At 45.9% G+C, this 22,356-nt stretch overlaps 7 protein-coding genes across 7 annotated transcripts; 6 read left to right on the forward strand and 1 right to left on the reverse strand.

Annotated features, from left to right (window-relative positions):
* Positions 1-904: 904 nt before the first annotated feature.
* On the forward strand, positions 905-3,248 carry JR316_0007668 (Phenol hydroxylase; the record flags this gene model as incomplete). The annotated part of the gene is made up of 9 exons (XM_047893399.1): positions 905-1,083; positions 1,134-1,251; positions 1,306-1,545; positions 1,598-1,769; positions 1,822-1,878; positions 1,935-2,029; positions 2,089-2,223; positions 2,433-2,575; positions 2,873-3,248. The coding sequence occupies 9 exons, from the start codon at positions 905-907 to the stop codon at positions 3,246-3,248; spliced, it is 1,515 nt and encodes a 504-aa protein (XP_047746714.1).
* Positions 3,249-4,313: 1,065 nt separating this feature from the next.
* Positions 4,314-6,767, forward strand: JR316_0007669 (GMC oxidoreductase family protein Mala s 12; the record flags this gene model as incomplete). Its single annotated transcript, XM_047893400.1, has 9 exons — positions 4,314-4,563; positions 4,621-4,736; positions 4,784-5,031; positions 5,088-5,550; positions 5,604-5,675; positions 5,745-6,040; positions 6,093-6,406; positions 6,459-6,511; positions 6,582-6,767. The coding sequence occupies 9 exons, from the start codon at positions 4,314-4,316 to the stop codon at positions 6,765-6,767; spliced, it is 1,998 nt and encodes a 665-aa protein (XP_047746715.1).
* A 1,826-nt stretch (positions 6,768-8,593) lies between these two features.
* JR316_0007670 (Mitochondrial carrier protein RIM2) lies at positions 8,594-9,767 on the forward strand (the record flags this gene model as incomplete). The annotated part of the gene is made up of 4 exons (XM_047893401.1): positions 8,594-8,673; positions 8,733-8,921; positions 8,993-9,503; positions 9,561-9,767. 4 exons carry the CDS (start codon positions 8,594-8,596, stop codon positions 9,765-9,767), a joined length of 987 nt encoding a protein of 328 aa, XP_047746716.1.
* A 1,609-nt stretch (positions 9,768-11,376) lies between these two features.
* On the forward strand, positions 11,377-12,027 carry JR316_0007671 (uncharacterized protein; the record flags this gene model as incomplete). Its single annotated transcript, XM_047893402.1, has 5 exons — positions 11,377-11,408; positions 11,477-11,590; positions 11,657-11,770; positions 11,821-11,919; positions 11,970-12,027. 5 exons carry the CDS (start codon positions 11,377-11,379, stop codon positions 12,025-12,027), a joined length of 417 nt encoding a protein of 138 aa, XP_047746717.1.
* Positions 12,028-12,515: 488 nt separating this feature from the next.
* Positions 12,516-13,304, forward strand: JR316_0007672 (uncharacterized protein; the record flags this gene model as incomplete). The annotated part of the gene is made up of 2 exons (XM_047893403.1): positions 12,516-12,535; positions 12,590-13,304. 2 exons carry the CDS (start codon positions 12,516-12,518, stop codon positions 13,302-13,304), a joined length of 735 nt encoding a protein of 244 aa, XP_047746718.1.
* Positions 13,305-16,032: 2,728 nt separating this feature from the next.
* JR316_0007673 (GMC oxidoreductase family protein Mala s 12) lies at positions 16,033-18,532 on the forward strand (the record flags this gene model as incomplete). The annotated part of the gene is made up of 7 exons (XM_047893404.1): positions 16,033-16,312; positions 16,367-16,485; positions 16,538-16,797; positions 16,859-17,321; positions 17,506-17,801; positions 17,853-18,222; positions 18,296-18,532. 7 exons carry the CDS (start codon positions 16,033-16,035, stop codon positions 18,530-18,532), a joined length of 2,025 nt encoding a protein of 674 aa, XP_047746719.1.
* A 634-nt stretch (positions 18,533-19,166) lies between these two features.
* Positions 19,167-22,330, reverse strand: JR316_0007674 (putative extracellular serine carboxypeptidase; the record flags this gene model as incomplete). The annotated part of the gene is made up of 11 exons (XM_047893405.1): positions 19,167-19,395; positions 19,489-19,567; positions 19,673-19,864; positions 19,956-20,181; positions 20,240-20,432; positions 20,488-20,879; positions 20,956-21,063; positions 21,138-21,190; positions 21,276-21,378; positions 21,467-21,690; positions 22,276-22,330. 11 exons carry the CDS (start codon positions 22,328-22,330, stop codon positions 19,167-19,169), a joined length of 1,854 nt encoding a protein of 617 aa, XP_047746720.1.
* Positions 22,331-22,356: the final 26 nt, after the last annotated feature.

Genomic DNA, 22,356 nt, shown 5'->3' on the forward strand with positions numbered 1-22,356 from the left:
CTTGGTCTTTGAGTCAGGAAGATTCTCCAATGGTCTTGCTAGCTTCCGGAATTGAAAAAGAAAAAACAAAGAGGGCTCAACCCTTATACTTACCCCGCCGTTCCTTCTAACCTCCTCCCACATTTGGAAAAATCCTTTTGCCTTAAACGAGCGTTGGAACCCCGGGCGTCCTCACTAGGTTTCTGACTTTGTTCGCCATACGATCCGACTCCGATTGATAGGAATAAAATCAGCAATATGAATCGGTTTGCCACACCTTTTACTCACGGTGGTCGTTCGATTCCCAACGATTTATAACTACTATTCTAGCAATCATGATGCACCCTTTGAGTGAGTATCAAGATCCAGTGGTGCCTCGACAAACTTTTGCGTTTTCTCTCGTTTAATTATAACTGTGAGAGATATAAAGTTCGAATCGGTGGTTTTCTAATCACAATAGCATCACTTTTTTGCTGTAAGCGTGGTGGGAGTCGAACGACAACAGTAGATGTACGAACCCTGGTTCTAATCAGGCTGTCAATCAGCAATTGACCCGGTCCGAGACAAAACTTGTGATGCTTATCGAATACAAAGTCATGCCAGTTATTCGCAGAAGCTCAGTCAAGTTCCCTGCAATTGAAAATTAACTGCCGTCGACCGCATGCTCGCGTGTATTATTGCGTGGGTATTACGTTGAAAAGCCGAAGTCGCCAACAACATCCGACTACAGGTTGACCCAAGAAACGGTGTCGCACTTGCTTCACACAGAGATGAACCTATTGACAGACATCCACAAGGAATTGTGACACTTACAAACTTACTAGGACATGACTCTACTGATACTAAGACCTGTATTTGGGGGATATAAGAGTTGACGTTGAATGATTTACATACAGCGTGTTGCAAGTGCATCAACAATAACAGCATGTCTCCAAGTACCATCGATGATCTTAGGTCCACCGGCAGGGCGCTTAACCACGGCGACACCAGGCCAGTGCAATATTCGCATTGTGATGTGCTCGTTGTTGGCGCAGGTCCGAGCGGCTTGATGATCGCCCAAGCCCTTGGTCGTCTTGGAATCCAAGTTAGAGTAATTGAACGCAGGTTCGTGCAGAACAATGCTTGGCTGGATAACTGATCAATAATTGCATCAGAGTCCAAGGTTCGCAGTACGGAAACGCGGATGGCTTACAACCCCGTACTTTGGAAATTTGGAAAAGCTATGGCATGCTCAGCAAAATTCGTGCCAAGGGAGTCTGCGTTCGAGCTATGGTAAGCCACTAAACCCGCTTCGTGACTCCAGTCCAACTGAAGAAAATATATCAGGTTGCGTACGAAACTGTCTCGAACGGTGGTGGGCTGTCTCGACTGCGTCCTTCTAGCAGCATAGTAGTCCCTTGCCGATACCAGTACGAGATCGCCGCATCAATAAATGACATTGAAGGAACACTCCGCGAAAATGCAGATGAGGCAGGCGTACAAGTTACACAACCGTGTTGGCCCACATCTGTCCATGTCGCCCCAGATGTCGATTCGGCGCTCTCTGTTAAGGGGTATCCCATCAAGGTATATCAAATGACAATGTCACCGTTCCAGTGGTATTAAAATTCTTGGATAGGTGGTAATCGAACATCCGAGTAATTGCTGTCAATACCACACTGGGAGGGTCAGACATCAGGCGCAGGAGAACAACACAAACAGGTATTATAATGCATGTACCTGTAACCAGGACTCAGAAGCCCAGGGACGAGTGGAAATCGTCAATGCCAAATATGTTATAGGCGCAGATGGTGAGAAACTCAATGTTCTCCCAGAAAATGATCCATAATAAGAGTGCCAAAGGTGCATCGTCGTGGGTAAGAAGGTCACTTGGTATAGATATGGAAGGTGAACAGACTGGTATGTTCTATCGACAGCATACTGTTGAAAAATATCATTAAATAGGCTCAAAACAGAGGATGTATGGGGAGTGGTAGACGTACTGGTTGACACCGATCTCCCCGACTACCGATTCAAGTGCGTTATCCAAGCTGCTTCAGGAGCGATTATCGTATGTGTCTCTATTGTTCACAATCAATAAAATCGATAACTGTCTTTTTTGAACTCAAGATAATTCCCCGGGAAGGTGATAAGGTTCGAATATATGTACAGCTCTCGGCTGAAGACAGCATTCCACGCGACGTGGATGGAGAGCTGGATAAGTCCAATCTTGAAGAAGGAGAGATTCGCCAGAAGATATTATTAGTGAGTGTTCTAAATGCACCATTCGAGAAAGCTGACACAACTATAGAGAGTTAAAGAAGGCCTTTCTCCGTATAGAATTGAATTCACCCACGTTTTCTGGCATACGATTTTCTCTAGTCGGTTTTAATTTTGTTAAATTTATCATCAAAGATGTGTACTTACCCGCAATTCCAGCAGCCCAGAAGATTGCTTCCACATTTTCCTTCAAGAATCGCATCTTCATTGTTGGTGATGCTTGCCACACCCACTCGCCGAAGGCCGGACAAGGTGCCAATGCATCTATGGGAGATTCTCATAACCTAGGCGAGTTACTTCCTTCCAGACCACTTGTCATTGAATTTAATATGAATCGGTAAAAATACAGCGTGGAAATTGGCCTATGTATTGCGTGGATGGGCAGGTCCCTCGCTTCTTCGAACGTATGAAACTGAGAGGAGGGCCTATGCACTGGATCTGATATATTTTGACCGGGAGATTTCGCAATCTTTGGAAGGGGCACCTGCTGCAGAATACCAAAGGTCGGTAACAAATGATAGGCCGATAACATTAACTTACGAGGTCCTAGGCGTCTTCACAAACAGAACATGTTTACCAGGCATGTGCTTGATCTATTTCGCGAAAGGTTTCGTTATCCTGATATTTGTTGCAGCGGAATAGGGATTAGCTATGCGTCGTCATCTTTGACAGTTCAACCAGCCACCGCAATTGGACATATCGTCCCAGGAGAACGCATCCTTTCATCACCAATAACACGCCTAGCGGATTGGGCCGATCGTAACATTCATGACCTGCTAATTTCAGATGGAACGTTCAAGATGCTTGTGTTCCCAGGAGACATATCGTCGCCACAGTCGAAATCACGGCTGTCGATCTTCGCAAAGGCGTTGAGCGAGTCTATTTCGATGAAAGAGATTGATTCACGCGAAGGCCTCCGTATAGATATCTACACGATTGTTAGGAACGACAAGGCGGAGGTGATTTGGACGGATATACCTGCTTTTATTGCCCGATCATGGAGAAGGTGAACAATCCTGTGTCAACATTCCTAAAACTTTCTAACTCCTGATCCTTGGCAGTTGTTATTGCATACGTACAGATGACGAAGACGTCTATGAGAAACTTGGTATAACTTCGAATGCGCAGCTTTCTGGGGTCTTCATTCTCGTTAGGCCAGACAGTTATGTGTCGATGGCGTCAGGCCTGGCCCCAAGTGAGGCTCATCGAGCGGCCAATTTCGTTTACTGTTTATGACTGAGATTTCAGTATACCACATACTTTACGTGGTAGTAATAGACACTTCAAAAATTTTACACACCATCTATATCCATCTCCAAGGTGGACCGATTCTTGCAGCGTGATCAGCGGACTTGAGGTGTCGATTTGTCGCGCACTGCCCAAAGGCTCATGTTTATAATGCCAACGCTCTCCAAAAAGAGGCGGAATACCGAACGACATAAATCGATTGGTAAATCGTATCTTAAACGTTTTCTGTGTACTCAGAACTTATAGAAGGGAAGGGTTGAAGCTGAAGGACCACTGGGTACGGAGAGAAGAACATCATAACATGTGCAAATTATTTATTTAATTTTTACATTTAGCAAATATTGCATAATATCTAGGCAGGGTAATACGTAATATACACACTTATTAACAATTGAAATAATAATGGAAATGCCTCGTCCACGCTCATCCTAGGACATCCCTGGGACATCCTTTACCTCCTTTTACTACAGGCGCTTGACGAGCGCTAAAACTCTCAATAATCTGGAATATCCTCATCGAATCGAATTATCCCTTTGTCCTCCTGAATGTAACTCCGAGGTCTATTATGTGCCAAGGGAATAGGTCAGTCTCCGACTCCAGTGCCAAGTTCCTTGACCACTGTTCAAGCAACGCCGGCCTAGCCTTCCGACTGTTCTTCAGTTTCTTGACCTTGGTGTTTTACGACATTGATCGCAGTCACCATGCATATATGGCTGTGGGCCAAGCTCACTCCGTCATTTTTCTTTCCCGTTTACTTCCAACGTCTCCACCTTTCGTATACCCCTACAACACTCTACGTTCTTTAACCAAACCTGTGAGGCAGAGAGATGAGGTATCAATCTCTTATTCTGGCTGCATTTTGCGGCTGCGGGTATGCCCAACTAACGCCAACCCTGCGGCATCTACATTCCCGAGCGGTGATAACTGATACGGACCTTCGATCCACATACGACTATATCATCGTCGGAGGGGGGCTCGCTGGCCTGGTGGTAGCGTCTCGCCTTTCGGAAGACTCTTCAACCACTGTGCTTGTTCTCGAGGCAGGACATTCAGGCGATGATGTAATAGAAGGGATCAGTACGTTGTGCCTTGTCTTTCATTTTGCAGTATGTCAACTTGGTTGATTTTGAATAGACTCACCTTCGGGAGCGTACTATTCTTCTATTGTCGGGACAGAGTATGATTGGTTGTACGTTACTACACCTCAAACGCACATGAACAATCGCTCTGTAGGATGGCCCCGCGGCAAGGTCTGTGTGATATGCTAAAGATTCGGTCTTCGTTAACCTTTCAGCAGATCCTGGGTGGGTCTTCCGCCATGAACGCCATGTATTTAGTTAGACCTGCGAAAGTTGAGGTTGATGCATGGCAAGCCATTATAAATGACGACAAAAAGAGGTGGGGCTGGGACAACCTATTCAAGTTCATGAAGAAAGCGGAGAACTTCACACCCCCGACCGAGGAACTACTTTCGTATACCAACATCTCCTATGATGCATCAACCCATGGATCAGGAGGACCTATGCAAGTTACTTACCCTGCATTGTCAGCATATCCTTGGTTTATTTTGTTTTGTTACTGACCCAAATCTACTCCATTAGCATGATAGGCATTAATAATAATTGGACTTCATCCCTCGAACAAGTCGGTGTCCCTACCCTAACTAATCCAAACGGAGGCATCACTCTAGGGGGGTTCATCGCTCCATCTTCAATTAACCCATCCAACTGGACACGCTCTTACTCCCGCTCTGCGTATATTGATCCCTTGCCGCCTCGTCCCAATCTACACATTCTCCCCGATGCCACGGTACTCCGCCTTCGTTACGGCGATTCATCCAATAGCAGAGGCATCCAGGTTACTGGTGTAGAGTTCGCCAAGGATCCTCAGACACCTATCTCGAGGGTTGATGTGAAGAAGGAAGTGATCCTTTCGGGCGGGCCCCTTGGAACCCCAAAGGTTCTGTTGCACAGCGGTGTAGGCCCAAGGGATGTTTTGGAGGCTGCAAACATCGACGTCAGGGTCACACTCCCGGGCGTTGGGCAACATTTGCAGGATCATTTGGTAGAGTGTCGTTTTCTTTTCAGAGTCGCTCGGCACCACTCATCGGAATCTAGACCGCAGGCGTGGTTTGGGAAACACCTCAAGAGACTGCTGGTAATATCAAGGACTCTGGGTCGGATTTCTCGGTATGGTTCAATTATAATCACAAATGATATGTCCTGTGCTTAATACTGGATGCAACGTCACTTTTTCAGAGAACAGCCGAATTCCTTTCATTTATTAATGACGCCGTGGCCTTCGTCAATGTGACGGCATTGTTCGGCGGTCCTGATCCCGTTCCGGTATTCCAAAAACAAATTATCGATGCCATGGAAGAGTCGTCGAAAACCCTCGTCCCCAGCATATATCCTGAAGTTGTCGAAGGCTACAAGGCAATTTATGAGACGACAGCCAACAAATTCCTTCCCGACGTTGCCCAGCTCGAAATGTTAATGAGTCTCATTTCTCCCGGAACTGTTTCAATTCAAGCAGCTCTTCAACACCCTTTTAGGTATGTCAATTTTTGTACATGTTATCTAGTGCATGAACTCACAAAACTTCAGTACTGGACGAACCTATATCAACTCCTCCAACCCCTTTGACCCAATTATCATTGATCCTCAGTACTATTCGCATCCAGCAGATCTTACCTTGATGCGTCAAGGTGTCAGATTTGTACGTTCTGTCGGCGCAGCATTCGGAGACGTTTTGGGTCAGGAGCTGGCTCCCGGTCCAGACGTTCAGACTGACGAACAAATCGAAGCTTGGTTGGTCCAGGGAGCGGCGAGTACGCAATACCATCCTACTGGAAGCTGTGCTATGCTCCCTATGGCGCAAGGCGGTGTTGTGGATGCCGACTTGAGGGTTTATGGTTTATGTACGAGGCAACCTATTTTTTCCCGTGAAGGCCATTGCTAAATTGACCATAGTAAACGTTCGCGTTGTGGATTCATCGATTTTCCCTTTCGAGTTCGCGGCCCATGTGAGTTATATCGAATCAACGTGATGCCCCCATTGTTTCACTAATTTGCCTTTTACCTTTTACCTTTTAGCTCGCCTCCGCTACTTATGGGGTGGCAGAGCAAGCAGCAGAACTTCTCAAATCTACTTCGTACAAGGCAGATGGCTCTGTAGTCCCGAATAGCTCCAGTGTCGCATTGCGTGGTCCTTCAAGTATATTTGGACTATGCGCCATCATTTTCCTTGCCTCTCTTTCCTGCCTTACCCCATATCTATGACTGCTTCTCTAATGATGATAGGTCTCAACTATAGTAACATATTAATCCCCTATCTATATATGAGAATGTCAATGGACAATGGACAATGGACAGATAATATAATGAACTAATTTGATTATTTTTGCGATCCGCCATCCGATGAGTTGGAATATCCAAATTGAATACACATCTCCCTTGTTTACAGTGACACAGAACATCCGTGAGCGGTGTACATTCTTTGTGTGGGATGGCCACTGTAATGGGCGATCCAGATTCAGAGTGATAAGAGAAGACTTTCCTTGATAACCCCGGTTGTAGTGTTCATTGTTCAATAGCAAGTCCCGGCTGCTGTATTAATAACGTTATACTTATGACGTGGGAGTAATACTTGTGTACATTTGTTACCTCCGGCGCTTCAGTATACCGGCCACGCCAACGACTGGGTGATACCGCTAAGATATACGTTTTCCATTGGTTATCCCTCGGTTCTCCGCCGCACGATGCATTTTGTAAGTGTGAGAATAAAAATGTTCATGCTATAGTGATTCTCAAGCCTTGTTGTCAATCTAATCATGCTTGAGAATTGCAATGAGTAGATGTGTGTATGTACCCTGAGCTATGATAATGCCTGATCTTTGTTCAAGAGATTTTCAAAATGTCAGTCAACGAAAGTGCCTGCAGATGAACTCAGGAAGGTCAAACTTAATATTCTCATTCAACCACTTCTTTTAATGACCATCTTACACACGGAATTGTTTTATACTAAAAATTATGTTTGATGCACTGAAGCCTCAGTCAGTGTGGAATTTGATGCTATATTCAGAATCGTAGTCATCCTCCCACGAAGTGCATCTAAATCTGCGCCATCGGCACCAGAAAGATCTAATCTATGGCGTTTTGTGCACAGGCTTACCAGTCGTATGTTACAAAATTCGCCGGCGAGATAATGGAAGCCTCACCAGCGTAAAAAGGGCCTCTCACCTAGTTGTGAGAATATTCAAAAGTGGACATGTAGTAGTATATATCGAACAATTCCCGACCAGAACAGTGGTGCCAGTGGCAATACTTTCCCCATATAAGCAAGGTGTACGAATTCTTCAGCATACGAACGAGGAGAGATATCTTCACAAAGCTAAATTCAGCAACCCTCTTATCGATTTGAAGCTAGTGAATGTCAGCTACCAGACACTGCTTCGAAGAAGGTATGTCTGGTTTGGAAAGCTATAACATACTGCCTCGGCCTGAATTGGTGTTACATTAAAATATGATGTATTTACCAACAACAGCGGTCTTAAAATCCTCTACGGCTTTTCTTTTCTTTGAAATATGATGGATTGCCATTAACCACAAAATTCGTCCTACCCGTCCAGAATTTTAGTACTATGCAAATTGCATTCACTAGAGATTCGAACCTAGCTTGATGGCTATCTGAGAATACTTTGATGAAGACTATGCATAGTAAAAACGACAAAATCTACACTAGATCACAAAAAATCATTCATATAGTGGTCTATGTTCATAAACGTAGATAAATTTTATACGCCCCAAGTTTAAGAAGGCGGCGCTTATTTTGAGCACGAAGGTCTTTTTAGACCGCACGCACCAAATGCGGGGCCCCTATGTTTAGTGTTATTTTGGCATACATCACGTGAGGAGCAAAAAATTCGAAATGCTTTCCTCTCTCCCTTGGATGTGACAAGCGCCACGGCTTTCGTATTCCCCTCTCCTCCACAAGTCGAAAGTCCATTTATACTTCCTCTTCACCGATATTTGACCGGGACTCGGCGTCTGAGGATATATATCATCTCTAAACCATAATTTGACCCATTCAATACTCTTCAAACACGATGTCTTCAACGCCTTCACGAGCGGCGATTGCGAAGGAAGTTAGCAAACCCAGTCCGTGGTTGCATTTCGTGGCTGGAGGGTACGTGTGGACGCGTTTCTGTATTGTGTGAAGGACTACTTACTTGATGCATTCGGTAGTCTTGGCGGAATGTGCGGCGCTATCGTGACGAGTCCTTTTGACGTCGTCAAAACGCGACTGCAGTCAGACCTGTTCCGCCAGAAGCACCCAGCGATAGGTGTGGTCGGTGGGTCTGGCAGCGTTGTGATGGGCGCGCCACGGCCGACAAATCTGTTGTTCCACTTTGTCGAAACGGGTTACATTATTCGGTACGTTCACGTGTCGTTGTTATCTCTACATGCCCCACCCGCTCACTGTTACTGACGCTGGTGTAATACAGGGACATCTACCGCGAAGAGTCCTTTCGCGCCCTGTTTAAGGGTTTAGGACCTACGCTCGTTGGTGTTATCCCTGCGCGCTCCATCAACTTTTTCACATACGGCAACGGGAAACGCATCATCGCCGACAAGTTCAACAATGGGCAGGAAAACAGCTGGGTGCATCTCTCCGCTGCCGCCGTGGCAGGCATCGCTACTGGCACAGCAACGAACCCCATCTGGGTCGTCAAGACCCGTCTACAACTCGCGCAGGGCGACAAGAAGGTTCTCGGGGGCAGCTGGCTATGTATCACGAAAATTTTCCGAGAGGAAGGGATTCGAGGGTTTTACAAGGGACTGAGTGCGAGCTATCTAGGCGTGACGGAGGGCACCATTCAATGGGTATTGTATGAACGATTGAAGAAGCTGAACGCGAATTTGGATGGGCATGGTCCGGTTTCGCAATGGGCAGGTATGCTGGGCAGCGCGGGGACGGCGAAGATGGTAGCCAGTCTCATCACTTATCCGCATGAGGTGTGTATTTTTTCTGCTGCATCCTATCTTCTTGCCATACTCACAATGCGCGGTTAGGTTCTGCGGACGCGGCTTCGGCAGCCAAGTGTCAACGGCGTGATCAAGTATACTGGGCTTTGGCAGACTCTGCGGCTCGTTATTGCGGAAGAAGGCGCGCGGACACTGTACAGTGGGCTGAGTGCGCACTTGATGCGTGTTGTGCCCAACGCAGCGGTTATGTTCTTCATCTATGAGGGCCTCATCAGCTGGAGCACCAAACACTGATGACTCCGCCAATTTTACACCATCCGTGATACCTTCCCGCATGTGCCGAGGCTGACACACTGGTATTGCCGGTCTACGTTTGCGTGTTTCTATCTTCCACCTTGCACCCTGCACGCTCCATGCTATCTGCACATCATATTGACTATCCCCACTCGCTCATAATCATACCCCTACGACCTTGCATTTTCCCCGAATCTACCATGTACAACTAGGCCCATCTCACTCTAAAAAGTACCCATTAGCTCTGGTTAGGCGTTATATCTATCGCTGTCGCCTATGGGATCAATAATCTTCAGTCCATCTGCACCTGCATCCACGCTGCGTACAACGGGAGTACGAACGGCCATGGAAGCTGCAATCTGCAGTGGCTGTATACCATTCGCCTACCTCAGACACTCAGCTGCATTAGGTGCTACTTGCACGCCCATCACTTAATAACGCATCACCGACATATGAAGCCTCCCACCCCTACTGTTCACTGCCCGACATTAGACACCCGACATGTATTTATCCTTACCCACCCTCGGAGCTTCAGCCCCCACTTGTAGTTATACTTTACATATTTTACATTACTGACTTGCTTGCACGCTTGCTTTCCGCCCTGCCGTTTCTCATTATTTGTCTACTACTTTCGTTGATTATATAGATTGCAATGATATGCAATTAATTATACTGCCCGTCGTTGTCTTCGTTCTATGCTATACATACATCCATATATACACTAGTTGGTTACTTTATATTTATGACTTGGTGTACATTTCTTGATAACCTCGCTTCTTAGATTTTTGAGATGAGGACGGGATGTGATGAAAGTTTCTCCACCCCGCCAATTTTCCCTCAACTAGTCGGACCCGTTGCATTTTGTTATCTATCTGTGCCAATAGGGCAATTCGTGTCCATTTCTTTCAGGCTGAATTGCTTTCTGATGGAAATGACGCCATAGCTCTGTTGGTCTGTTTCGCCATTCTTTTCTTCTGGATAACATCATGAATTACATTCTGATGCAGTTTCTATAAACTGGCATGACCTCGGCCCCTAACTGGTATTTTCTTGCTAGTGACTCGATGATGATCAAGGCCCAACGTTTGCTTCTTGGATCCATCATACGCTGAGTGGCGTACTTGCAGCAGAGCAATGGCGTCAAAGTTCTCTTCGCATCACTTTCGACTTTGCTCTTTTCTTTCACGGTACCACTATAAACTCTATAATTAGCATTGCTATCATTTGCTCATATTCTGTCTAGTTGGAAGTCTAGTGTTGAGCTTAGCCAAATTCATGACTGATACCTAATGCCCTTCTCCATAACTATCATGGGATCCATCAAAGATTGAGGAGCATCTGTTCGATGTTAGCCTCTCGGAATCGAGCCTAAGAAATGGCATGTTTTTCCTGCTTTGATTTAGTGGGATGTTCATGCGATTAATGGCGAACAACGGTATTGCACGGGCAAGCAAAAAAATAGCTCCTGCTGGGAGATCGCAGGTATAAAAGGCTGGGAAAATGAAGCATCCAACGGCAGTTGTATCTTACCCCATCTCAGCTCAACATCCCTATTTAAACACCAAAGTACCCACAAATGCGATCCATCACCGTCATAATCATCGCAGCTATGGCGCTTGGCGCTTCTGCACAAATTTTGGGGTATGCCTCGTTCATTAACTCGAACTGTGAACGCACGTTTAACACTAAATGATGTTGTTTTATTGCAGCAATCTCGCTCAGGCGGCCGGTCAACTCGCTGGCAATCTAAACCTTGGTGGCCTTGTAAATGGTGCAGGTAATGCTGCAGGTACACTTGACATCGGCCCCCGTGCTGCTGAAGTGTACGTTCATAACTCTTAACCAGTATAAAGCGTGTGTATTCTGACCTATATATTGTGCGATCGCAGTGGGTCCGATCTGGTACAGGATGCAGCACCAGGCAGTGGACAAGTTGGAAGCCTTGTCTCGGGTGCAGGACAGGTTGGGGGAAGGGTTGGCATTATGCGCCGAGCAGAGGAGGAGTACGTCCATGCACTGTTACTCGTTAACCTTGTACTGACTTTTATCGCAGTGACGTGGTTCAAGAGGGCAGTGGACAGGTTGGAAGCCTTGTCTCGGGTGCAGGACAGGCTGGGGGCAGGGTTGGCATTATGCGCCGAGCAGAGGAGGAGTACGTCCATGTACTGTTACTCGTTAACCTTGTACTGACTTTTATCGTAGTGACGTGGTTCAAGAGCGCGATGAAAACATGCGCTCTGCGAAATTCAAACGCGTTTAAGAAGCCATTAGGATTAGCTTGCCTTGAATTATTTTGCAGAGGATATGATGTACCATTCGTTTTCAGAGAATTCTACAAATTAATGCTTGCTATTGAAACGCACGACTGGTACCTGGTCCAGTATAGTTGTTCGGTGCATGAGATATTAGTACTTTGAAAACCTTTGTGTAATAAAACGAGTACCTTCGAAGTGATTGGGCGAGGTTTCTCCCCGCTCAAGAAATGAACGTTGGCAATGAACAGCGCCTCTTACTGCCACAATAAAATATATCAGTCTTGGCTGACATTAAAATTTAGCCTGTAATGGCGATAGTCGCCTGTTAGCCTCCAGGATGTGATCCAAGGTTGCGTGCTTTATAGCTTCAGAAGACAGTAGACGAACGATTTTAATAGAAAGTGTCTCACGCCAATATCCCACGTCAGCCGCGAGTGTTTGACAAAATTAACAAACATCGTTGCCACCGCCCAGTGACCATCTCTTCCACTCAATGCCAAGTTTCATCGCGAGGTGAGTAAAGCAGTCAGCAATACGTCGGTGGTCATGACGCAACAGTTGAACCAGATACATCATACTGCCCCTGATATTGGCTGTCATAGTGATATCTTGCGAGACCGAAACGCTACAGGCTCTGCAAGGCAAACAGACGTACGTCAAGGGCGAGAGTGGAGCTGGACATGGCCAGCCACAAAACGCCTTTGATGTAAATGATATAGGAGGCGGAAATCAGGCACAGGGCAGTACCCGTGTATCAGGACAGCTTTCAGGGAAAGAGATCAGCTTGAACCTATGCTCAGATCCACCCCGGGGACAATGCGACTTTTACAGAGAATGCCTCGAATCCAAGTTCCATTGCGGGCCCAAAGGTTACCCTCTGGGATACGGGGAGAAATATTGCGAAAAATTTGTAGCAGGACAGGACAAGCTTTCCCCAGCTGGCCAGAAGTGGATGATGGACACGATGCAGTGCTTGCAGCGTGTTCTTGTTCCTGACGCGACGGAGTCTGAGGCCGACAACCGCAAACCTGGCGAGCTGGACCACAGTGATACAAAATCTGCCCGTGAATCCACTGATACAGGATCTAATAACAACAAGAGATGTGATGCTTTAAAACAGAAGGCATTTGACTCACATTCGGAGTGCTACCTTGCCAATGGCTTGTGTTCGCTGAGTGGGAGGGATTGGGTGGAAATAGTAGAGATCATTGGGATAAAAACCTTATTCGACAGTTGGGCGGCGATAAAAGAGACTATTGAAGCAGCAGAAGGATGTATCTAGTTGACACTAGCTGTACTTGCAGACCTGTACAAGTCAATAGTTTACAAATATGAGACTCACTTCTATGAAAGGCCGGTATATTGAGCAGATACTGATAGCAAGCAGATAGTCAAAGTGGAACTGAACGTAGAATATTCTATTATATTTTCAACAGAAGATAAACTTTGTACAGATTAAGTACCAGATTAAGATGTCGGAATGAACTCCAGTTTCATTTCCACTCGAACTGTACTTAGGAAATGCTCGTGTGTTAACCGGAAGACAAAATACGAGGAATTCAAGAGGAATTCTTCCAGTTAAAGTAAAAAAACACGCTGCAACTTTCTTAGTCAGGTCATGAACTAGTAGCGTAATTATCTACCTGGGTTATCTAGAAATCATTAATCAATCTTTTATATACCAAGGCCAAAATCAAAATATAGGACTGATTTCTAGTTAAATCAGACAGGTAATTATGCTGCATTTCTTTTTTGAATCTGTTTATTATCGTGCAATGTTGTGTTTATAAAAGAAGAAAATGGTGGAAGAATATGAATGGAAGAATTATCAAGAAGGATCATGTAATATATGATATAGGTGTGGTTGTTTCTTATTCTAGTCACAGATTAGGATCTAAGTTGTCATCTTCAGAAGGAAGAACCTCTTGTATTTACTATTTTGTCTTCCATCTATTATACGAGCATTTTTTACAGTTTGATTTTTACTCAAATTGGTGGTTCATTCTGACACCTTGATTAATGGTTGGAAATTGACACAAAAATGAAGAAAAGAGGGAGATATTCACTCTGCTTGTTTTTACATCCAACCTTCAGGAAAATGACTCAAAGCGACTTGCGAGTAGCTACGCATCATTGCAAACGTACAGTTCGGAAAGTATCGCGTGAAACGACTCGAAAATCTAAAAGTTTCGCGCTGACGCGCGCCTGTGCCCGTGATATATTGCGCAAAATGTTCCCGTCGCTTCCCTGTTTAATATAACACTTCCAAACTATGCTATTAACTGGCCATAAAGGGCTGCGACGAGCAGAATTTTGGTATGGATTACTAACGTGATCAACTGACCTACAGATTCAAATTCCCGTTTCTTGCATCCTGACACAGAGTTTTTCCCAAATCTTTTTAAATAGTAAAGTGTAGATTGTACGTAGGTATATAAATATGCAAAAATATTATGAAAATGATGCTAGGAAAGGTGTTAAACTTGATGATCTTCCGCCATCCATCAAGCTAACATGGCATAAAATGCCAATTTTGTCTTGTCCACTTATGCTATCAACACAGAAATTGGTACACATCTTTAGTACAGTATTAACTTACTGTCTGCAAAGTTTCATTTCCTAAATCCAGTTCCTTGATTTTCCAGATGCCAAACGATGGAAATAGTGACATCTTGTAAAGTCACATTGATGTGTTTAAACTCCGTCTGAAACGCGTCGCGTCCTGTGTAATTGACGGCAACTTACTTAGATAAAAAAATTTCACCCCTACGTCGATGCAACTTACGCACATTTGTCTTATTATACATGCTACTCTTGGAACTTTTACATACATTTACTTTTAAACATACATGCTAGCATTTGTAGTCTTAACCTTTTTTTTCTATGTACATAGTGTCTACTAGGAAGTTTAATAACTGGTTTATACTCTTTCTTAGACTGAAAAGTGCAGTATACGAAGATACAAAAACGCCCTGATTGTACGTGTGCCGTCTGAGCTTGAAATCGGCACCGTGACTACGTGTGACGAAAAATTTGAATCTCTATGATTTTGGGTCCTTGCTGCCGCGGAAATGCGCCTGTTCCTCAACCGTTTGTGCTACGGGCGTAAAATTGAAATGAAAGGAGTGTATATGCTGTACTAGTATTGTGCAAAGTTTCAAGCAAGGATGGTGAGTGTACGTTCTGTAATTTACAACTTTGTTTAAATATTTGAATCTTCCTGATCGAGATAGTACTAGTTTCCGTGATTTTGCGGTCTTCAAGTTATATTTCCTCTCAGTAAAATTCATTGTCCGTGTAAATTTATCGAGTTTAATTTTATAATTACTCAAATCCAATTGCTCATTTCTATCGACATGAAAATGGCTATACTCAGTAAGCAAGGCTATCTAAACTCCGATAGGAGCCGATAATTCGGCACCCATTAAATCACAACTTAAGTACATAATCTTTAAAATTATAATAGGAGTTACTTATCACGGCAATTCGGCACATAGAACCCCTTTAAATTTCCGGCCCCCCCTTGTTCCTAAAATAAACTTCCTGATGGATGAGTCAGTTGCACGCTTGACCTGGGCCCCGACTCGAACTTTTCTTCAGACTTTTATCAACAACGCTGTCCTTCACAAAAATAACATCGAAATGGTTAAATGTCAATGTCTACATCATGTAGTGCCTAATTATACCACTCGCATGCAGCTCTGGGAAGGTTTCAAGTCTCGAACGGGCATCGATCCCCTCTTCATGTACTAGGTAGTCCTGGATCCCCTTGGACCAACCTTGGGCCTAACTCAAGACTTCCAGCCTTTAATGGCGTCCGTAGCCGTTGTCATGGATCAGTCATGCTTGTCCATATGAAATTCTTTTTGGTGCCAAGCGAGTGGAGTCGCCCCTCCATAAGTATACTCCAGTACCCCTCGGCGTAATTCCAATAATTTCTTTCTTCAACCACCACTCTCTACCCACCACTCTGACGAAAAGTAATACAGGTTTTCCCTGGTTAACGAGCCATGTTATCTCTGGGAACTCTTGTGTTGTGTCTTTCATCTATTTCTCTTTCAAGTCTCGTCCATGCATCCCCTGCGCATGAACCTCACTCTCATTTTAACCGCAATTTCCACAAACGAAACTACGTGACGCCAGACCAACGTTCCTCTTCTTATGACTATGTGATTATAGGAGGTGGACTGGCTGGCCTGGTGCTCGCCTCACGACTCTCTGAAGACTCGTCGAAAACTGTTCTTGTGCTGGAAGCTGGACCCAATGGAGATGCAGTTCCGACCAAACTCAGTACGTGATCAGTGCCTTATATCTCTGCTTTACAATCTCATTGATTTCCCCAAGATGTACCATCTTCGACGTACTATGATTCTTTGCTAGGGTCTGCACCTTATGATTGGGTGTATAAGACGGTACCTCAACCGAATGCCGGGAACAGGAATCTAGCGTTGCCTCGAGGAAAAGTACGTCGCGAATCTATTTCAATTGCAAATGTCAGTTGACAAATTTTTTTAGGTTCTTGGAGGATCCTCAGCCGTGAATGGTATGTACCTCGTGCGGCCTGCGAAGAGCGAGGTAGACGCCTGGAGTACCCTCATCGCCCCTAACGACAAGACGGCCGCGGAAACTTGGAACTGGGACAATTTCTTCCCTGCTCTGAAAGAATTCGAAATTTTCACGCCCCCGCTCCCCGACGTCCAAAGTGTCGCGGGGATGAAGTACGACCCGGCTAGCCATGGAACAAGCGGAAAAGTCCACGCAACATACCCTGCTTAGTATGTCGGCCATTCCCTTCCGTTTAATTCTACGCTGTGTTTGACGATGCATGTTTCATAGCATGGTGCCCATCTCCAGCACGTGGTTGCCCTCCCTCGCAGGTGCGGGGATCCCAACGTCCCCCGACACATACTCTGGAAACAATCTCGGCGGAATGTTCGCCTTGACTGCAGAGAACCCGTCAAACTGGACCCGTTCGTATTCCAAATCGGCCTATATCGATCCCCTCCCACCTCGCTCGAATCTGCACATCATCACCGATGCGACTGTGGAAAAGATCGTCTTTGCCGATAATGTAGTTGAGGGAGACCGCGTAGCAAGTGCCGTGCAATTCTCCACCGGAGCGGGAACCCCTGTCTTGTCCGTCAATGTGAACAAAGAGGCCATCCTTTGTGGAGGGACGTACGGAAGTCCGCATGTTCTCCTGTTGAGCGGTGTGGGGCCGAAGGATGTCTTGGACGGTGCCAAGGTACCAGTACAAAACGAACTCCCTGGCGTCGGGCAGCACTTGTCAGATCACTTGGTATGTTTCAGAACTTTTTGTCAACTCTTCGCCAGACTTACCGCGAGTTTAGTCTACTGGTGTTGCTTTCACAGCTACCGTAGACACCCAAGGTTCAATCAAGACTTCTGGCACCTCATTCTCTGTAAGAGTCATCCTTTTTCACCGCTACTTGGTCTAAACTGTATCTGTCTTGTTCTACCAGCAATCAGTCGAGTTCAACTCCTTCGTGAACAGCGGTATCGCCTATGTCAATGGTTCCCGCCTTTTCAATGGCGACGCTAACTTCGCCGCGTTCCTGGATGGAATCAACGGCGCCTTGGATTCTTCCGCTTCGACTCTTGTCCCCAGTCAATACTCCCCTGTCGTTGAAGGGTATAAGACCGTTTACAAGACGGTCGCCAGCAACACCTACCCGACTACCGGATTGATCGAGATCCTCTTCAGCATCAACTCACCAGGCGTTGTGAACATCCAGGTTGGACTCCAACAACCCCTCAGGTACGCCATTGTGTTTACATTCTCTTGTAAAATATTCTGAAGTAATTCTAGTCGCGGACGCGTCTACATCACCTCCCCATCCGTATACGATCCTCCCCTCATTGATCCTCAGTACTTCTCCCACCCCGCCGATATCACGGTGATGCGCCAGGCTATCAGACTCGTCCGCGAGATCGCCCAGCAAGCCCCTCTCAGTGACTCGCTGGCTGGTGAAGTGAGACCTGGTGCTGATGTCAACTCAGATGAGGACATTGAAAATTTCCTGCGGGGTGCCGTCGGCACTGAGTACCACCCTGCTGGAGGATGCGCTATGCTTCCCAAGGACCAGGGCGGTGTCGTTGATGCCAAACTGAAGGTATATGGGCTATCGAACGTCCGCGTTGTCGACGCGTCTGTCTTCCCTGTCACCTTCTCCGCACACGTACGTATATCTCCAGTTCGATTTGAAAAAGAATGTGTTGTTGACCGTCTTGTTTTTTTTTTACTTCCCTTAGTTGATGACGCCCACATACGCTCTTGCTGAGGTCGCTGCTGATATCATTATCAACGGGAACAAACCTACAAATACTGGTTCCGCCAACAATGGTTCAACCTCCGGTACTTCCAAGCCAGGTTCAACGACATCGGGCACACCAGATTCTGGAGCCTCCAAAACAGGAGCTGCCGTTGGCCTCGTATCATCATCCTGGCTCGGTCTCTTCGTACCGCTTCTCGCAGCTTTCCTGCTCTGATGATCGAACGGCCAATTCCGTTCGTATTCCGCTCCCCTTCATGCTATGATTATCCCTCCCCTCGCTTCGCTTTCACTCCCACCCCTACTCTCACGGACAAATGTTGATTATTAGTTTCGACTTATTCCTTCATGCCAACCGTTATGGCATAGGACATAATAGTCTTTGTCGTTCTTTTCTCTTCCATTCGTTTATTCATCGGATCTTCGTTCGGTTTTTTTACGATACATCTTACGGAATGGGATTTCAGACGGACTGCGCCAGCGCCTCCGACGACCCCGTTCTTCTTTCCCGCTTCTCATCTACCTGCATGGACTCGATTTAACTCACACACCCTCAGCGGCGCGACGCGAGCTTCTGAACGAAGCTCTGCACCCCTTGCTTTATGTACATACATATCTTACTTTAACCCACTCACACGGACTCGGACTCGTTATGTAGCCGCTTTAATGTACTTTCAAAGCTTTCCTATATCCTTGTAGCAACCACGCATTTCGCCTGTAGATGGAAATATCATTCGGATCGTAATCATCTCGTACAGTATAGGCGAATGAAGTACAACGCGGTTATATAACGGACTCTCTGGCATTCGGCTGAAATTTCCATGTTTGTCAACACCTGAACATAACGTGTTTTATTTTCCAAAGCAAGGAAGCCACTCGTCCAACGCCAACTGGAAAAGACCCAGCCCCGTAAAGAATGGCTCCTGAGAAACGGGGCTGTAGAATCCTACAGTCTTAAAATCGCTGTGGTTGTCATCTGGAACAAGGAGCACACGCATGTCGGACACATGCACCATGTTGTCGTATGTGATACCGAAAAATGTGGATGCGGAGGAGGACTCGGATAAAGGTTTGTTGCATCTGCATTAAATTTGAATGAATGAATGAACGATTTGAATTTTATGTATTAGCATGATGCTTTTATTGCTGAGATTTGGATTGTGATGGACTTACGCAGGGATGATTGGTGAAGGTGTTCGTTTTGGAGAGTTGGATTCGATCGAAGCTAGCCCCATCGTTCTCCAAGGATCGACTGAAGACGAACGATTAAATTAATCAGCGTTAGTCATTGACGACGGTGATTTCGGGTGAAGTCCGAGGTACAGAAAGTAAGTGAGTAAGTGGCGTGCGTACTCACATTCTCCATTGGAAAACATAACGTTAGAGGGATTCATATTCCACCCGCCGTACTTATTCACATTTTGGACTTGAGGCGACGCAGGCAACCCCTTCCCGAAAGTCTGATTACACTGTTCCTGGAAAAGTTCAAGCGACAAAAAAGAGGTTTCAATGGACAGAGGGTTGTTGGAATCCCCTCGTTGATAATAACCTACCAAGTAAATATACGGGATCAGAAAAAAAGAAAACAGGATCATGATTACTGGAATGAAAAAAAAAATCAAGGAGGAAGGGGGGCTTACCGTATTCTGAACAATACTGCCACATCCATGACCTGTCCTGCACGGGGTCATCCGCATTTCCAGGGATAGAATCGTAGTCTATCTCAGCAATTGCGGTCAAAAAGGACTTGAATGCGGTATCAACACCGAATTGGGCAACAAGCCCCGACTCAAACGCAGCGCTTGTACCATTCTGCGTTTCTAGGATGTTGCAGAATGGGAGTAAAGACGCTTTGAAGCCATAGTACTGGAATACCATGTCAGAAGCTTTGAAGGTTGTGATTTTATTGCCTTTTAGTACTTACTTGATAAAAGTCCAAGGGATCCATGAGAATGGAAGCTGCGTCGACGTTGCTCGTGTCCTTTGCAATCTGTAAAGTCAACCCAGCCGCCCCAGTCGTATTCCCTCCCGGCCCACTCAATCTAGCCTTCAACAGATCAAACTTCATGTTAACAATATCAGTCTCATTCCCTCCCTTGAGCGTATCATCAACATGTCTATATCCGCCAATCAGCAGAAATATATCACAGAAAACCACGCGAAAGGACCCACCGGGTAACAGCGACCCAATCCGCCGAGCAATTCCTAGTCAAACTGCGCTCTGCCGCCTTATAATAACTGGACATGTCAACCTGCGCCTGGACCGGTGCAGACGACGCCCACGACGCGAAAATCGTGTCTGGATTGCGGATTCTCATCAAAGCTGAGCGGATGCCTGGGTACGACCCGCCGAGCATTATCCATGGTGTGGTACTCGGATGGACGGGGAATTTTTGCAGTGGGGGAGGTGGTGGTGGTGGTGGTGATGATGGTGGGACAGTTGACGCGTTTGAGAATGGGGCAGCTTTGACCTTTTGACCTGGGAAGGAGTTAGCGAAGAAGACGATATCTTCAAGTGCCTGTTCCGTGTTCAGAAATTGCCATTGCTCCACTGTTGTATTTTCCTACAGCCGAGGGTTTGATAAATGAGTACATTAAAAGTTACTGGGATTGTATTAGCAAGAAGTTACGTCGACTGACATTGACTGGGAACGGAAGCGACTTTCCATAAAACCGATGTTCCCACAGAATCGCGAGGCCGTTGTACCGCTTCGCCAATCTCATCACAGCGGAAAGGCCATGGAACTCCTGTGTAAGGGGTAAGAGTACTGTCAGTACAGTAGGTCCTGTCACTTTTCGGTAGAAAGCCGCTGTAATAGCACCTGCAGGTAATAAGGGACCAAAGGCTCTGCATCTTGTTCTCCCGAATCGAACACTTCATAATCAAGTTCAAGTTGCGAAATTCAGACAACCATAAGATTCAGGAAAGCGTCATTTTCAGCTATGGGATGGATACGTACAGAACACCGGACCACCCTCTTTCCAATACGTCGCATTCACCCAAAACCTATTCTGGAACGTCTCCGAGGACGGAGATCCATGCCCAAAATGATCAACAGGTAACTAGAACAAGAAAAAGCAATTTCAATTTTTCAAACCCGACGTCTGAACATCTTTTTAAACCATATAAACTTTGACAATATGTACTTACAGCTATAAATTCTGCCTCATTGATAACAGGTGGTTGATCGTGCGGTTTTGCCAGGTTCTGATCCTGACGAATACCAATGCCGATACTAGGTGCTCTGAGAGGAATCTGCGGGCCATGCAATCCAACACTTGACCGAGCGAAAACTGTAACCTGGACCCCCAGCGCCAGGAGCGCGAGCCTGAATATAACACCCGAAATCATTCTGCTGTCTAGTAGCTTAGACTCTGGAGTGCCAGTAAATGTGAACAAGTGCGAAGTAATGAAAAACAGAAACCAGAAAACTCACACCCATCGTTTTCTCTTCGCTATCATATTATACCCCAGCAACGCATTCGAAGAACAAGCCATATGACTCGCGACGTGTTATTTTGAGACTTGAATCGACAGCCGGATCGTGGTTCAGGACTGATAAGTTATCTTGAACTCACTCGGTCCGTCAGAAGAGCTTCTGCGTCACAGAGAGAAGAATTGTTGCCCATTGCCTATATATACCACGGTTGTGATAAAAGAAGGTAAGAAAATATCAACGCAAGGAAGGAGAGAAAGCAAAAAGCAAAAAGACTGGCCAACGTGGGGATCGAACCCAAGACCTTCGCGTTATTAGCACGACGCTCTAACCAACTGAGCTAGTCGGCCATGCAACGTGTTGCAATGTTACGTTACGTAACGCTAAAGGGAGGGGAGCGGAACGAGGAAAAAAGACGAGTTAGAAAGCTGAGGTAGGATGAGATGAGATGAGATGAAAAAGAAAAGTACTCCGAGCCGAGAAAGTCGCGTAAGGCAAGCAAAGCGCCAAACGCGCTACGCACTCTTCCGTAGGTTTCCCATAATCTCACTACCCCGCTCCGAGTCTACAGTAAGCATTCTATATACACTACAAATACACATCG

The sequence above is a fragment of the Psilocybe cubensis genome, chromosome 7, assembly GCF_017499595.1.
Source record: "Psilocybe cubensis strain MGC-MH-2018 chromosome 7, whole genome shotgun sequence".
Classification (NCBI taxonomy): Eukaryota; Fungi; Basidiomycota; class Agaricomycetes; order Agaricales; family Agrocybaceae; genus Psilocybe; species Psilocybe cubensis.